Below are 17,572 nucleotides of genomic sequence, written 5' to 3' on the forward strand. Positions count from 1 at the left end.
GGGTTAGCGGAGTCTGTAACCTGAAGCGTCTGTAACCTGAAGCATATGTAACCCGAGGTACCACTGTATTTTGTAAAGAATATTTTCTCTTTGCTTGCCTTGAATATCTAGTCAGGGTCACAGCTGAGCCACCAACTGAAGCTGATGGAAAGCACTTCATGACACCAGAGCTACTTGTGCCTTGAGTGACCATAGTGGATCCAGAAGAACCCCCAAACTGAGCACTAGCCCCTTTAGAGGGAATGCACCCTACCTAAAACAGGTTGACCCCACCAGTACAGTCAAAAGAACCAGATGGAGCTTCAGTTTAACCAGCATTTATCCAGTCCATCACTGAGTCTAGACTGTCCACTGCCACAACTGCAGATGCAAAGGATAAATAGAGAGGTGTTTCATCTGCATATTGATGACAATGCCGTTCAAATTCCCGGATGATCCTCCTCAGTGGTTTCATGTAGATGTTAAACAGCATGAGGTATAAGGCTGACCTTTGCGACACCCCACATTGGAGGGTCCATAGGGTGGAGCATCACCTTCTGGAGATGTCCATCCCAAATATTCCGAGCTAAAGTATTCTCAACTAATCAAGCTGGGCATTATTGGTTGCTGCTAGTGGTTTGGAATGGGGCATAAGACTCGACACAGATGACTGCTGCTTTCCAGAGTTTTGAAAGTGATATAATAGAGTATGGTTGCTGTTCATGTTGTGTACCCCATCCCAACTTTTGCCTCTGGTAGACAGGTTTTGCAGATTTGGGTAGTGTCACAAAAGCCTGCAAAACTGGTTCGATCAGAGACTACTGTGGAATGTACAGCAAGGGGAACAATCCTATTTCCACTATCTGGTGCACTATTGCTTGCTTTCCAGCCAAACTTGATGTCCAGTGCCGAATACTCTTCCTGCCAATAGTTTTATTTTGAGGCTGTTTTCTACAGCAACACTTCTCTCCAAATCCCTGCAACACACGTGCACACCCACATACACAAAATGTTTACGTTTGCTTGCCTCTTGGGCTCCAGCTACCATCCCTATTTAACGAAGCTGCCCTGAACGCCAATAGCTTTTGTATCCAATTCCAAGGTAATTTCCTTCCTAGCCTGCTATATGAATCCCCAGGAGGCTGAAGGTGCAAAGCCTCAATCCAAACAGATACAGCAGCCGCTTGACCTTTCCCAAATTGCACTGGCCCCTCATGCCCAGCTAGATGTTTAGAGCATAATGAACCTCTGTGTCTCCCCCCCTGCCCTCTAGGAAACAAATAGCCAGGAGTTTATAATCCTAACTATTGCCATAGAAGCAAATCAAAACATTGCCTACCCCAGAACACAGAGTGGAATCTGGGAAGTAGAGGGGCAAGGCGTTCACATAAATATGAGTTTTCTGATTGATTACGGGCTGTGACCTTTGACAGGGCTAGGAATCCAGGTACTGAAAACTCTATCTGTTGGGGTATATATCCCAAAGATATTTTGTTCTAAGATCTCCCCAACAAATGTCACTTCACATAATTTTCTCTGAGGGTTGATGTAACACAAGGGGCGAGAAAGGGTTGGGAATAAGGATTCGTAGGTTTTATTCCCATCATGGAATATTTTATTCCAGTCCAGAAAGGGCCATGGCTCAGTAGTAGAGTACCTGCTTTGCATGCAGAAGGTCCCAGGTTCAATCCCCAGCACCTCCAGGTAGGACTTGGAAAGATCCATTCCTGAGGGAGCATTCCTGAGCAGCCACTGCCATGAGCTTGATGGACCAATGGTCTGACTTGGTATAAGGCAGGGCAGCTTCCTGGGTTCCTATCCATTCTTAATCTCCCATTGGGAGACTTGTTGACATCCTTCTGGAATCTAGAATAATTTGGCCACCATGAACCCCACAACTTTGCTTGTGACCAGGCAGCGTCCCATTCATTCCCCCATTTTCTTTTAACATCTCAGCATGCTCAGTCTGAGGCACGGCTACCCTCCCCACCTCACACCCTTTGGCGCATCCAACTTTCAGCAGACGCCAGGTGCGATTCAGGAGGTTAGAGTTGTCGAGAAATAATGATTTTCCTTTTTTCACATTGTGTGCCGGCCCCATGCCAAGTGGACCTGGCAGTGGCTTCTAGCTGAAACACACCGGATAATAAAGAATGACGCCACAGTCCCAGGGACTTCTGGCACCTCTGCAGAGAGTCAGGGATTACAGACGTATTTCACCATCTGCTGCTGGCGTCTTCTGGGTTATTAATTCTGGGGGAACATCTGAGGATGGGCAACTCACTGGGGATAAACGTATAAATTTGGCTGCCACTGGGAAGAAAGCTGCTGTGGCACTATGGCAGTAGGCATGTGATCCATGCAGAGGATAGAAGAACGTTGCACTGCTGATAGGTTTTCCAAATGGCTTTCCTGTTCTCCAGGATTTCAGAGGATGCAAGTTGTTCCACCTCAACCCACCCCATTCAAAAGCCTTTTGAAGTGTGAGTTCCAGAAAGTATCTCAGAAAATGTTGTGTAAACAAAGCATGAGGGCCGCTTAATATTTAAATTTAGCCATGAAGGCTCTCAGATTGTCCTCTTCTGTGTTTTCTAAAGGCTTAGCAAGGGGTGCTAGTTTTCAAGGGATCTAACAAGATAGGAAGCTGGTGGTAGTAGCAGCCGCAGTGAGACTGCTCTCTATATTAGTTCAGAGAAAAGGTGAGGAATAGGCTTGTATAACATTATGCATGGCATGGAGAAAGGACAGGGAAAGGTTTTTCTGCCTTACTCAGGACATCAGAACTCGGGGGCATCTAGTGAAGTGGAATGTTGGGATATTCAGGGCAGGCAAAATGAAAGGAAGTCCTTCCCACAATCACATAGTTAAACGAGTGAATTTGCTCACACATGAGGTGGTGGGGGGCACCAACTTAGATGCCTTAAAAATAGGATTAAACAAACTCATGGAGGAGAAGGCTACCCATGGCTACTAGCCAGTCAGAGGCAGCATACGTCTCCATCCCAGAGGGGAGAGTACTGTTGCATTCAGGTCCTGCTTGCAGGCTTCCCATGGGAATCTGGTTGCCCACTGTGAAAACAGGATGCTGGGCTAGATGGGCAACTGGCTGGATCCAGCAACAATCTACAAATGTTATTATGTGATGCACTAGTCAAATTTTAAAAATAAACTTAAATATATAGATTGATAGATGATAGATAGATGATAGATAGATAGACAGACAGACAGATAGATAGATAGATAGATGATAGATAGATAGATAGATAGATGATAGATAGATAGATAGATAGATAGATAGATATAGATAGATAGATAGATGATAGAGATATATAGATGATAGATAGATAGATAGATAGATAGATAGATAGATAGATAGATAGATGATAGATAGATGATAGATAGATAGATAGATAGATGATAGATAGATAGATAGATAGATAGATAGATAGATAGATAGATAGATGATAGATAGATAGATGATAGATAGATAGATAGATAGATAGATAGATAGATAGATAGATGATAGATAGATAGATGATAGATAGATAGATGTCCTGGCTGGCTGGTGAGAGGCACATCCCAGCGGAGGTGGCCTGGAGTGAAATCCTCCTGTGGACAGGCTGGGGTAGGCTGCCCAATGGACAGAACCTTGCCCTAGGCTGCACTGAACCAGTGGAGTGCTGTCATCAGTAAAATTGTGGCCGTGCTTAGCCCACTCTCCTGTCTCTGGCTCGTCATTGCTCCCAGACTCCTGCATTTTTGTGAGGATGTGACTGGAGTACTTGTGCAGGTTTCTTCCTGACTCCTCTTTTTGCATGTTTTCAGATGTGTGTGTGTGTCCCCCCCCCCCCCGCTAACTTGATGGAATTACCTATTGCAAGTTATGAAAAAGAAAATGAAAGGGAATGAAGAAAGGAAAGGTAGAGAGGTGGGTGGGAAGAGCAAGTACAATTTACCACGGCACTAAGACTTGTGTTTTAGTGACAGAACACCTGCTGTGCGTGCAAGAGGCCTCAGGTTCCATCCCTGGGATCTCCAGTCAGGGCTGGAAAAGACTCCTTCTCTGAAGCCCTGGAGAGCTATTGCCAGGCATTGCATACCTGCCAAGTGTCCCATTTTTACACATGAGATCATGGTGGCCATTTTGGGTGCTGTAATCTTGCTTGCTCTTATGCTGTGCTCTTGCCCCCTCCCCCAAGCATTGGGGAGAACTGTGACCTTGTGCAGTGCTCAAAAATGTGTGTTTTGGGGCACCACACGAGATCACGCCCCCCCAAAGTGCTTTGAAGGGGCAAGAACACCGCATGCTACTCACCTGGGAGTGTGTCCTGGGACTCGACTATACAGCTGCAAATAAAACGTTTTAAGTGTGTTGTAAAGTGCAATATATCACACTAGGTGGCGACAATGAGCTATGGCAAATTCAATATATTTTTCAAAACGTTTTTTGAAAAAGCATTTTCACAGCATTATTTATATGCGTGTAGATTCCACCCTGGTATCAGTCAGAAAAAGTTGGGTGGTATGTCATTGCGGACAGTGCTGAGGGTGGTGGATTTATGGTTTGTCTTGTCATAAGGCAACTTCCTGTGTTCTTATTTTGCTGAGAACTCTAGTCTAGAGACATGGTGGTGCCTCCATTTATTACTGGACTTCAACTCCCAACAGCCCCCACATTGTCTGGCCTTGTTCTCTTCCCTTGCCCTAGGAGTAGGGCAGAAGAGCAAAGGATGCCAGTTGTGGAAAGAAAGTGCAGGAGTGTGGCTGCCATCTAGGAATTACTGGATGTGGGAGTTTTCTCCTGGCTTTGGGCGTACCGGGGGGGGGGGCACCTGGCCCCACAGATCAAGTACAGTGGTACCTCGGGTTAATTACTTAATTCATTCCAGAGGTCTGTTCTTAACCTGAAACTGTTCTTAACCTGAAGCACCACTTTAGCTAATGGGGCCTCTCGCTGCTGCTGCCGCGCTGCCACCGTGCAATTTCTGTTCTCATCCTGAAGCAAAGTTCTTAACCCGAGGTACTATTTCTGGGTTAGCGGAGTCTGTAATCTGAAGCGTATGTAGCCCGAGGTACCACTGTAAATCAGTGAAAATAACTGAGGTTCTGCCCCCCTAACATTAAGCCTGCCCCCTATCATCAATCCTGGCTATGCCCAAGATCCTGGTCCAGATTTTTCTTCTACATGCGCAAGACAACTATAGGGCTACGTCTCTGCTACTCTGAGAGAGAGAACTTCACAAAATCCCATCACCACCAGGCAACACTGCTACTGCTTCTCATCAGACTTGCTTTGTGACAACGGCATGTTTCTGCTCTGTTTCTGTACCACCAGCAGAGTTCTGGGGTTGCAAGCCTTTTCCTGCCTTCCTTCCTTCCTTCCTTCCTTCCTTCCTTCCTTCCTTCCTTCCTTCCTTTCTGCTCAGTTGGCGGTAGATGTGGAGTTGGCATTAATCATAGGCTGAGGCAGTTGGGCTCCCTGGGAAGTGCAGCCACACAGCAGCAGGAGAAGCTGTTGCAAGGTGAAAATGCTGATCCACATGGATGGTGCAAAGAACAGCTGATGGTGGATAATGGATGGTGTGTCAGGGCTGCACCAATCCCCCTACTTCTTTCAACCTATCACAGGCAGGCAGAGCTTGGCGCTCACAGTTAACCCTTTGCACCCTCTTCAACTCCTGCTATTTCCCAGGGACAGTCCCGGTTTTCTAGCATCTGTCTCTGGTAAATCATTGTCTCCTTTTCTCTCCTTTTTGCCTCTGTGGGACGAATTTGGGAATGCCCTTTTTAAAACGTTGATAATGGGTGCACATGTGCACTAGAGTTTGCTTGCTTCCCCACTTCCCCATAATTGCTTACCCAAATAGGAAATCTTGGTGAATACAGTGGTACCTCAGGTTACAGACGCTTCAGGTTACAAACTTCACTAACTCAGAAATAGTACTTCGGGTTAAGAACTTTGCTTCAGGATGAGAACAGAAATCACGTGGCAAGGCCCCATTAGCTAAAGTGGTACCTCAGGTTAAGAACAGTTTCAGGTTAATAACGGACCTCCAGAACGAATTAAGTTCTTAACCCGAGGTACCACTGTATCTGAGTTGCAACAATGGTGACTTCAGGGTGTGTGTGTGTAAAAACTGAGGGGACAATTTCAGAAGCAAAATTCTTCCAAAGGCTCCTCTGGACGACCTGTTTGTTCAGCAGCCATCCTGATTTGCTGGCACAAAGCTTTTAAAAACATACGCAGAGGTTAGACTTTGCGTTAGCACCCAGTGCTTGTTCCACACAGAGCAGACCATTGAAATGAACAGATAAGATCAACTTAAGGTGTTTTTTTTTTCATTTTCAGTGGGTCTTCTCTGAGTAGGATATGACTGTATGTTCAGTCTGTATTGAGCATTTGTTCTGATTTGTTTGCAGGGAGCTTTGACGACAATGAGCATTTGCCCTGCATTCATCCTGATTCCCTCGCAGGGTGTTCATTAGGGTTATAAGCAGCAGCAGAGAGGTAGGCAGCGGCCGGATCATTTGGGGCAGCGCAGAGCCTGCGGGCGCTCAAGCCACCGCGTCACTAGGAGAGATGCTTGGCTCGGCTGCGCTACAGGCCCCGCGGTGAGTGCATTTTGTCACACCCCTCAGTGGTGACACCGCGCCCACTGCACCCCCTTCCTCTGCCCCTGGTTATAACTTTTTGACTTAAAAAATAATAATTCCTGTATCATAAAGGAATGATGTTTTGCTTAAAAACACTAAAAAAGGGACTAATTCTTCTCATTTGTGAAAAATATCACCCTGAAATGAAAAGTTGGAATCACCATATATCTAATGTTACTACTCAATGAAAATGAGTTCAAGAACCTGCCAAAAATATTGAAACTTACAAAAAAAGCATTATGGGTATGGAGAATCACTGGAAGCCGGAGCCATCCATACTCCAGATACCAAGAAGTAATCAGTGCGCAGAACACACAATCAAAGTGATATGGAAACTTTATGGTGCTTGCAGCAGAAACAGAGACAAACTGCAACCTCGACTTATTCTAAGCAATAAGAAGTGATGTACAATGTACAAAACATTGTACAAGTATCAGAAAAATTGCAAGCTCTATTTTTCCTGTATTTTAAAACATAATTATCATTATGATGTAAAATTACATAATACATTATACAGTCATATATACAAAAATCAATTTATTGATTTTGGGGTGACCTTTTTTCAAAAGATTTGGAAATTACAGTTCATTCCTTTGTTTTTAGGCAAAAATTCATCTAACTAAGCTACAGGAACATGAGGTTGTAAAAAAAAGTTATAACCCTAGTGTTCATACACATCTTCCTATTAATCATTCATTCATCTCACACTTTTCAATGCCTTTTGTTGCCATTTCCCTAACTGCAAAAAGTCTATTATTATTATTATTATTAGATTTGTTGCACCAGGGTGAAAGAGCCCCTTAATCTGCTTCAATTGCACAAGCCTAAATTTCCCAGTATGGACCTGAAGCTCTTCTGCAAAATAGTGACAGTTTGGAGGTACCCCAAATACTGGCGGTTTGGGTGGGTGGGTGTTATAGTGACAGCATTTCTTTTTTCTTCTATTTCCCCCCATCTTTCATTTACTTTTAGCACTTCTCAGCAGATGTTAACTGCAACCTGCTGTTAGCACTGTTTGGGACATCTATGTTGTGAAAACTGGTGGATTCTGAGAGATAAACGGACCTTCCAGGATGCTGCTTGCTGAGAGTGGCTGTGGTCTAGAGGTGTGGGGTGGGGTTGTTCCGAGAGTTAGATTGTCTCTAGGAGGTTGGTTAGATTGTCCATTTGCCAATGCTTGAATAAAATTCCTCGGATGAGACCAAGTGCAGATCTATAGCAAGCGAAAACCAGTAACCTTTAAGAGAAAATCTGGTTTTATGTGTTTATGTATCCTTCCTTGTATGGAATGGGAAAGCTGTGCTCCTTTATTCTCCCCTCCTCTGTGTGTGTGTGTGTGTGTGTGTGTAGCCAGCTCAGGCAAGTCCATTTCCCCCCTCCCCCATTTTTAGCCTGTGAGAGGGGAAATTGTATTTATATCAAGGCCTCATGGGCATATATAATTTATCAGGGTTTATTCATATTTGTAAACAAAATCCCTGTCATGAATTTTTGATGGAAAGCGAGACAATGGCTTTGGGAGACGGGATAAAGGGGGGGTTGGGGTGGGCTGTAGGTTTTCCATTCTGTCACTGAAATTTCTGAAGTGGGGGAACAGTTAGATCACAACATATGAGGGGAAAGATGGGGGCGGGGAACCACCTTAAGCTGGCTTTCGAATTTGATGGGGGGGGGCGAGGTGGAACCTGCTGTGTGTTGATTTATTCCTAGAGTGTTGAAAAACCCCTTAGAGACATCCGATATAACAAGGTAAATAACAACACATCAAATCTCCCCTCCTGCCAATTGCGCACCAGCCGTCCACGGACATCTAGGGTTAGGGAACAAACTACCAAGAATTAAATATGCATAAGCTTGCCTCTATGGGTGGAGGGAGAGAAATGCTCAAAAGCCTGGGCTAGCAAGTAAATAAATAAATATTTTTGGGAGAAAGAGAGAAAGAAATATACCTTTGAATCCCATGAAACTATCCACCTGCCCTATGCAGTCAAAGCACAATTATGTCACTTTAAACAGTCATGCCCCCACTGTCAAAAGAATCAGGGGATTGTTATATGGTGGGTAGGGCTGCCATATGTCTGGATTTACCTGGGGGGGAATTGTCCTGGATCTTAGGTAAGTCAACTGACAAAATTGAGTTTTTCAAGCCCAACAACTTTCGGGGGGTTCTGGATTTTACTTTTTGAAATATGGCAACCCTAATGGTGGGGCGTGGCATAAAGTCCAGAGTTTAAAATAGGGATAGGGAATCTAGGGGCCCTTCTGACAGGGCCGGCCCACCCATGAGGCAAGGTGATCCAGAGGGGCGTAGCTAGCAGACAGTGGCATAGCTAGCTGCTCGAGTGCCCGGGGTGGCGCACATGCCCTGCAGCTGGGGGCGGAGCGAGTTGCCCATGGGGGTGGGGCAAGCTGCCCATGGGGGTGGGGTGAGCCAAGGCAGGGCACGCTGCGTGGAGCCTCTCCACAGCCTTCCCCTCAATTGCAGGGCGGCTGAGGCGGTGGGCAGACGCAAGCCCTGTGCTGCTCCAAAAAGCAGCGTGGAGCTTGCCGGCAGTCCACCCACCGCCTCAGGAGAGACGTGTGGCTCAGGCCTGCTGCATGCCCCGCGGTGTGGTGCCCAGTGCCCCCCGCCTCACCTAGCTACGCCTCTGGATTAGGCAGATTTATGGAGGCAAGAGCTGTCGAAGACTGCTAGCCATAAAGGCTGTGCTCTGCCTGAAAAGTTGGAGCCAGCCAAATATCTTCCTTGTTCATCTTTAAAAATTAGTTTCGGTGAAAATTTCTCCTTTGCATATATCACCACTCCTCTCTTTTTGACCTTATCAGACGACCTTATCTTCTTCTTCTTCTTCTTATCAGACGAAATAAATTCTTGTCCCAATCTCTTATTGATAAGTATTTTCCTGTGTAACCTCATTACATGTGTTTCCTGTAGACAAATCAAGTCCAATTGTTCTTTTCTTAATATATGAAAAACACCTTTTCTCTTTCAAGGGGAGTTAAGTCCATTACAATTCCAACTTAGAAGTTGCAGAGCCATGGTGAGTTACTTAGTCTTCCCTCCGAGTTGTTGCTCTTCTTCTGTCGGTGGTATGTCTTTCCCTGGGCCAAAAAGTCCGAATGATAAATTTGCTATGTCTAAAATTCCTTTTCCTGATGTGGTTGGTTCCTCTCCAGCTTCCACTTCCTTCTGTAAGTCCTCCTCGTGATCTTTCAAAAATTTGTCTTTATCATTCACTGTCCTTATTCTTATTTTTCTTCCTTTATATTTAAAAGATAGACCTTGGGGAAATTCCCATCTAAAAAGTATTCTGTTTCTTCTCAGTAAAACAACAAGATCTCTGTAATAGGCCCTTACATCCAAAATATATTTTGGAATATACTTGAAGATCTCCACAAATGAGTCTTCAATTTCCAAAGTTCTTTGATAGTGCAAATTTAAAATTTTGTCTCTTTCTTCTTTTGTTCTTAAGGTAATCAAACAATCTCTTGCTTTGTTCTTTCTTTGTCTTCTACCAAGCCTAAATGCACTCACTATCTTAAACTCTTCCTTCACCAGGTCCTGTTGCCAAAAATCTACAAATTCCTTTGTGAGGAAGTCTGCCAAATTGTCTTTCTCACTTTCCGGTACTGCTCTGAGTCTTAAATTCCTCTCTTTCCCTTGTAATTCAATCATAGACAGTGTCAAATCATGATCCTCAAGTTTCTTATATACCGGTGGTATCTTCTCTTGGACAGCGGTTGCAATTTCCTTAGCTTCCTCAGCTAACTTCCGAGTCGAGGCCGATTCCTCCAATAATTTTTCAATAGACTGTGTATTAGAATTCACCTTCTTTCCCAGTTCATTTATACTTGTAGTGTTCAAATCAATTTTTGCTGAGGCCTCAGCTACTTGTTTATTTGTCTCTGCAACCTGTTTAGCTAAGTTTTCCAAAGATGCATTAATTTTACCAAGTGCCTGAGCCAATAAGTCTTCAGATGACATAGCTTTTGGCTTAGCTTGCAAAGCAGCAGCTCCTACTATGCCTGCTGCTCCGGATGTTGAAGCCCTTCTCTGATGTGTAATATCAGTCTTGTATTGTCTACCGGACCTGGTAGTTTTTTCCTGTGGCAGCTCTATCTTCCCTTTCTCATTTGCCATAGCACTCCCATACAAAATCCAAGGTCAGTCTCACGCCTGGTAACTTTGTTTTGAAAAGGAATTTTCCAGGCTAAGTTGCTTAGTGGCTTAATAGTTGTTACAACATAATCTCCTCTAGGGGGACACACTTCCAACTTCACTTGCAACTTTTAAAACAAATATAGTTCTTATAAGTCCCCATTATCGCTTAAAAGCCACAATTTCAATGTCCTTAAAAGTTACTTTTTGGTCCAAATCAGTTCAAAAAACAATGTATCTTTTCACAGAGTATCAATATTCTTTACCCTTAACGTGCTGACAGTTCTTCCCACTAATCAGCTTCCCCTGTCATAGGCAGTCTGTTCCCAGATTTTAGAGGCAGCAGATATAACTTTACTTCCCTCTTTCCTTGCAGGTATATAATGCTCAAATTTCTCCCCTCCACTCCTGCAAACAGGAGGGGAATCGCTTTTTTGGTGTTGGATTTTGAGTCTTTAAAGAACGTCTTTCAAAGTTACAGCTTTACAGTCTCTTTGCTTTGATCTATTTACAAGCCGGAAAGGCAGACTTCCTGTTTATGCCTTTCCCGTTTCGGTGCCAAATTTACTCAATTTTTCTCCAATTATTTTGCTTACTCCTACTCACGGGTAGTTGCTTTAAATTCCAATTGTCCAGAAAGAAATCAGCGCTCTCCGACCATGGCTTGCGGCTTCACTCCGCGAAGAGGATAGACGACTCTCAGCTCCGCGCCGCTCACCCCCGTTCCGTTCCGAAGCCTTTAAAAAGGCTCCTTCGCAGCAGGGGGGGGCGCAAATGGAGCCCGCCGAGTCTCCGGGTTCACAGGCTTCACCGCCTGTGATTTCTTTGGGTCCCCGCTTCGCCGCAGCGGCCAGACCCAGTCCTCGCAGAGCCGGTTCCCTCCGGAGCTCAGAGGGAACCCGCCATTAGTCGCTGGCTATTGAAATTCAATTTCAAGGAGAGAAATTTCTGATTGTAGGGGTGTATGCACCAAACGAGGGGAAATCTGAATTTTTTAAGAAGTTGCATGAGGTTCTTTTGGACTATATGGACTATAATATAATCTTGATGGGGGACATGAATGGAGTTGTATCTACAAATATGGATAAGGCACAAAAACAGGTAGTCACCAAAGATGGTAGACTACCAAAAACTTTCTTTGAATTGACTGACAATATGGACTTGATTGACATCTGGAGAACTAAAAACCCCCTGGGGAGAGAGGGAACTTTCTTCTCTGAAGCTAAGATGACATGGACTAGAATTGACCAAATTTGGATTACTAGAGGAATGGCACCAAAGATAAAGAGAGTGGAAATCTGCCCTAAAACTTGCTCAGACCATAACGCTGTAAAGATGGAGATGAAGCAAATAACACCCGGCTCCTTTAGATGGAGGATGAATGATACTTTATTTAGAGATGAAGAAGTATATAAAAAGGCCCAAAAAACTTTGAGAGATTATTTTGAAATAAATATGACTATCAATGTTGAAAAAAGAGTAATCTGGGATGCAAGTAAAGCTGTGATGAGAGGGTTCTTGATCCAACAGAATGCAATAAAAAAGAGAAGCCGAAATGAGAAAAAGGATAAAATTTTGGAGAAAATAAAAGGAGAGAAAAAACTGAGAGTAAAGCCAAAGTCGCAGGAGATCTTGAAAGAAATAAAGTTATATCAAGTACAATATATGGAATTGATGAATCAGGAAATAGAATGGAAAATTAAACAAATGAGACAGAAGACATTTGAATCAGCGAATAAATGTGGGAAACTACTGGCTTGGCAATTGAAAAAAAGACAAAAACTAAATACCATCACAAATTTGGAAGTAGAAGGAAAAGATATACACAATCCAACTGAGATTAGAAATTGCTTCCAGAAATACTTCAAACAATTATATGCACAAGGGCTACAGAATGAAATGGACATTGAACGCTTTTTGAAAACAAATGGATTACAAAAAATTTCACAAGAAAGCAAACTAATGTTGAACTGCAAAATATCTGACCAGGAGATAGAAGGTGCCATTCAAAATATGCAATTAGGCAAGTCTCCGGATGGGCTGACTTCCAGATATTACAGATCTTTGAAAGAGTGGTTATTACAACCTTTGAAGGAAGTCTGTAATGAAATTTTGGAAGGGAAAAGGGCGCCAGAATTGTGGAAAGAGGCTTATATTACACTAATACCAAAAACAGAGACTGAAAAGACTCAACTTAGGAACTACCGTCCCATATCCTTATTAAATGTGGATTACAAAATCTTTGTTGATATTTTGGCTAAGAGATTGAAAAAAGTATTGATTGAAGAGATTCATAAGGACCAAGCGGGCTTTCTACCGGGAAGACATTTATCTGATAATCTGAGGAATATAATTGACATTTTGGAAAAGTTAGAATTGAATATAAACACTAAAGCAGTTTTGATATTTGTGGATGCGGAGAAGGCCTTTGACAATATTTCTTGGAGTTTTATGAAAAAGAACTTACAGGGTATGGGGGTAGGCCATGGCTTTGAGAATGGTATAGGTGCAATATATTCTGAACAAAAGGCCAAATTAATTGTAAATAATGTGGTTACGGAACAATTTAAGATAGAAAAAGGGACACGACAGGGATGCCCAATTTCCCCTTTGCTTTTTATATCGGTCCTGGAGGTCTTGCTGAATATGATCAGAAGAGACCGGATGGTTAAAGGTATACAGGTCGGAGCTAAACAGTATAAATTGAGAGCATTTGCAGATGACCTAGTTTTGACGCTACAGGAGCCAGAATCTAGTACTAAAAGAGTTTTAGAATTAATTCAAGAATTTGGTCAGGTTGCAGGGTTCAAATTGAATAAGTTAAAAACTAAGGTTCTTGAGAAAAACTTAACACCGATTGAAAAAGAGAAGTTTCAGAATGAAACAGGCCTGACTGTGGTTAAGAAAGTGAAGTACTTGGGGATTAATATGACAGGTAAAAATGGGAATTTGTTTAAAGATAACTATGAAAAATGTTGGATGGAAGTGAAAAAAGATTTAGAAATTTGGTCAAATTTGAAGCTTTCCTTGTTGGGTCGAATTGCAGTTATAAAGATGAATGTATTGCCTAGAATGTTGTTTTTGTTTCAAACATTGCAAATTTTGGACAAAATGGACTGTTTCAAGAAGTGGCAGAAAGACATTTCTAAATTTGTCTGGCAGGGCAAGAAGCCCAGAATAAAATTTAAGATATTAACTGATGTAAAGGAAAGGGGTGGATTTGCCCTGCCAGACTTTAAACTTTACTATGAATCAGCAGCATTTTGCTGGTTGAAAGAGTGGCTGCTTCTTGAGAACACAGACATTTTGGATCTAGAAGGTTTTAATAATGTGTTTGGGTGGCATGCATATTTGTGGTACGACAAGGTTAAAGTACATAAGGCATTTAAAAACCATATTGTCAGGAAAGCATTGTTTAATGTTTGGACAAGATACAAAGATTTATTAGAAAATAAAACCCCAAAGTGGTTGTTACCAATGGAGGCTAAGGCTCAGAAAAAACTTAATATGGAGGCCAAATGGCCAAAACATTGGGAAATTTTGGAGCAAGAAGGGGACAGATTGAAATTGCAGAGTTTTGAGAAACTAAAAGATAAAGTGCGAGACTGGCTTCATTATTATCAGATAATGGAGGCTTACAATTTGGATAAGAAAGTTGGCTTCCAGGTGGAAAAATCTAAATTGGAAACAGAACTGTTAGAACCCAAAACTAAGACTTTGTAAAAAATGTATAATTTGCTGTTGAAATGGAATACTCAGGATGAGACGGTTAAATTTGCTATGATTAAATGGGCACAAGATGTTGGACATAATATTATGTTTGCTGACTGGGAACAGTTATGGACCACAGGTATGAAGTTTACGGCATGTAATGCCTTAAGAGAGAATATTATGAAAATGATATACAGGTGGTACATGACCCCAGTCAAGCTTGCGAAAATCTATCATTTGCCCGATAATAAATGTTGGAAATGTAAGGAAACCGAAGGCACATTCTTTCACCTTTGGTGGACGTGCCCTAAGATTAAGGCTTTCTGGGAAATGATATATAATGAATTGAAAAAGGTATTTAAATATACCTTCTTGAAGAAACCAGAGGCCTTTCTCTTGGGCATGGTCGGCCAGTTGGTGTTAAAAAAGGATAGAACCTTCTTTATGTATGCTACAACAGCAGCAAGAATACTTATTGCAAAATATTGGAAGACGCAAGATTTACCCACTCTGGAAGAATGGCAGATGAAGATGATCGACTGTATGGGATTGGCAGAAATGACTGGCAGAATCCGTGGCCAGGGAGAAGAGTCGGCGGAAGAAGACTGGAAGAAATTTAAGGACTATTTACAGAAATATTGTAAAATTAAAGAATGTTGAATGATGTTGGATTGAAATTAAGGGGTTTCCAGCTGCAATGTTTTGAGATAAGGATTTGCTGAGTAAATAATTTGAATTGGAATACAAGAAGGGGAGGTATGAGGAGGTCAGGGAAATATGTCATTGAAAATTAAGTATTGTGAACTGTATGTGTTTTTAAACTTTTTTGCTTTTTTTCTCTTTGTTTGTATAAAATTGGAAACTTAATAAATATCTTTATAAAAAAAAGAAAAGAAAAGTTGGAGCCAGCAATGCTTCTGGTTTCTGGAAATCACTTGAGGGGAGAGGGCTCCTGCAGCAGCGTAGGAAGGAACGTGCAGTGGGTGCGGGAGTTATTTATTCAAAAACACATATTTCTGCCACTTTGTCACCCCCCTCAGTGATGACACCCGAGGCAGCCTGCACCCACCGCACCCTCCCTCCTACACCACTGGCAGCAGATCCTGATGTAGATCTTCATTTCCCCCTTGTTCCTGGTGTAGATCTTCACTCAACCCTTATTCCCAGGTGGGGAAGTGGGGGTGCCATTTTGTGGTCCTCCTGCACCAGCCCTGCCTTCAGATATTTTGAGGCTACGGTTCTCATCATCCCTGACCGCTGGCTATTCTGGCTGGGGCTGTTGGGAATTCAGCCCCACTATGACTATATAGCAGAGGCACCAGCTTCTCAGGATGATTGAACAAAAAAAATCTGAAGAAAAAAAGGCCCCCTCAACCCCCCCCCAAAACCCCATGGTGGGTCTTCAAGTGCTTCAGCCCCTAGGAGCCAGCGCCTATGGTCTACAACTACCTAACTGCATCACTGAGGGTAGGGGCTTGATAGGAATCCAGCTAGCAGAGGAAGCAGGTATATTTTCTCCTGAGTGAGCTTAGAAGGAAGCAGTTAGGGATGAGATGCTCCTCTTGAATGCAAAGAGTTAGGGTTAGAGTCTTTATAGTGTCTTTATAGGGTTAGAGGTTATAGGATAAGGCTCAAACGTGGCTGGGGGTAGAGGGACGCGGGAAGCTGCCATCTACCAAGTCAGACCCTTGTGTCCATCCAGCACATCACTGTTAACACTGAGGGCTCATCCACAGTTACCTTTGCTTTGTGTTTCTAGTTATAGCTCAAGGCTTTCGAGGTCCAGGTCCAAGGGTTCGTTGCTTGGCTGGTTTTTGTTCTCATGCTTTCACCATGAAAACCTGCTCTTTACCATTGCGGAAAACCCGAATTGCCTTTGGCTCTGATTCAGTGGTAAAGAGCGGGTTTTCCAGGGGAAAGCTGTGGGGCAAAAAGAAAAAGAAAAGTGCTCCGACACGGGTGGGAAAGTGCAGATCTTTGCCTAGGAAGCCCAGGGCAAAAGGCGGCAAGTGTGGAAGAGCCCTGAAGAGCAGCGATTCTGCAGGGTTTCGGACAAGGCGTCTTCCCTGCCCTGCCTGGAGATGTTGGGGATGGAACCCGAGACCTTGCGCGCCGTCAGTGCTCTCCTGCTGCGCTGCTGCCATTCCCCATAGGAAGGCAGGAGTGGGAGCCTGACAGAGAAGGGGAGCGTGGAAGAAAGAAACCTGGAACACCTCGCTCCTTGGGATAGGGGAAATGGAGGTGGCTGGTTCTCACGTTTCATTTTCATTTAAAACCAAACAAAAGCTATTAGGGGAAAGCTGCACCTGGCGAGTTTCTGCCTGCGGCGATGCTCAGCAGTACTTTCTGTGCCGGGGGCGGCGAGAGAAGGAAAGAAAGGTTTAGGGTTGTGGGTGCTGAGGGTTTGGGGCTACTGTGCAAGTGGGCGGGGGAGTGGGGTTGGGGGTCACTACTCTTAGGCTAAGGGGTCAAGCGGGAAAGAGGTGACTCACTCCTGGATGTCTCTTGAGCTGCCGGGAGAATCTGCCCCTCAGAGGGGCGCCCTTCGCTCCGGGGCCGGGCTGGGCAGTTGCGCTGGCTTCCTTGCCTCCCATCTCCTCGGCTCCGGCGGCTCCACAGCAGCCCAGCGCGTCCCAGCAGCGTCTGCGCCCGCCTCCGGGACCCGCGGGGAGGGCGGCTGGGAGCGAGCGGGCGGGCGGGCGGGCGAGGGAGGCGCCGGGACCACGGGAGGGAAGTTGGGGGACCTCAGGCAAAACAAGAGCGGAGGGGGAGAAAAGTTTCTTTGATTCAGCTGGTGGAGGCGGGGGTCTTCTTTTGAGGCCAGAGTGTCTGCACGAGACCCTTAATGTCAGGTCCTGGGTTCGAGTCCCCTGTTGGGCAAATGATTCCTGCATTGCAGGGGGTAGACCGTCCTATGATTCATTGGGCTGATCAGTTCCCCGAAGGAGAAACTCCCGTGGCGTGGAACTTGGTGAGGGGAGGAAGTAGGGTCACCTTTCTGGGGGCCAAGAAGCAGTTGAGAGGCGCAAGAGGCGCCCTGAGTGGGTGGCACGAAAGATGCTCTTCGCG

General features: G+C 44.2%; 1 protein-coding gene across 1 annotated transcript in view; it reads right to left on the reverse strand.

The window, feature by feature from the left end:
* NDUFA4L2 (NDUFA4 mitochondrial complex associated like 2) overlaps positions 1 to 17,172 on the reverse strand; it is a 35,465-nt gene extending 18,293 nt beyond the window's left edge. Inside the window, exon 1 of the mRNA XM_053370472.1 lies at positions 16,996 to 17,172. Coding sequence (XP_053226447.1) covers positions 16,996 to 17,097 — 102 coding nt within the window. The 5' untranslated portion in view covers positions 17,098 to 17,172. The remainder of the gene's footprint in view (positions 1 to 16,995) is intronic.
* Between the last annotated feature and the right edge of the window lie 400 nt (positions 17,173 to 17,572).

Source organism: Podarcis raffonei, chromosome 2 (genome assembly GCF_027172205.1).
Source record: "Podarcis raffonei isolate rPodRaf1 chromosome 2, rPodRaf1.pri, whole genome shotgun sequence".
NCBI lineage: Eukaryota > Metazoa > Chordata > Lepidosauria > Squamata > Lacertidae > Podarcis > Podarcis raffonei.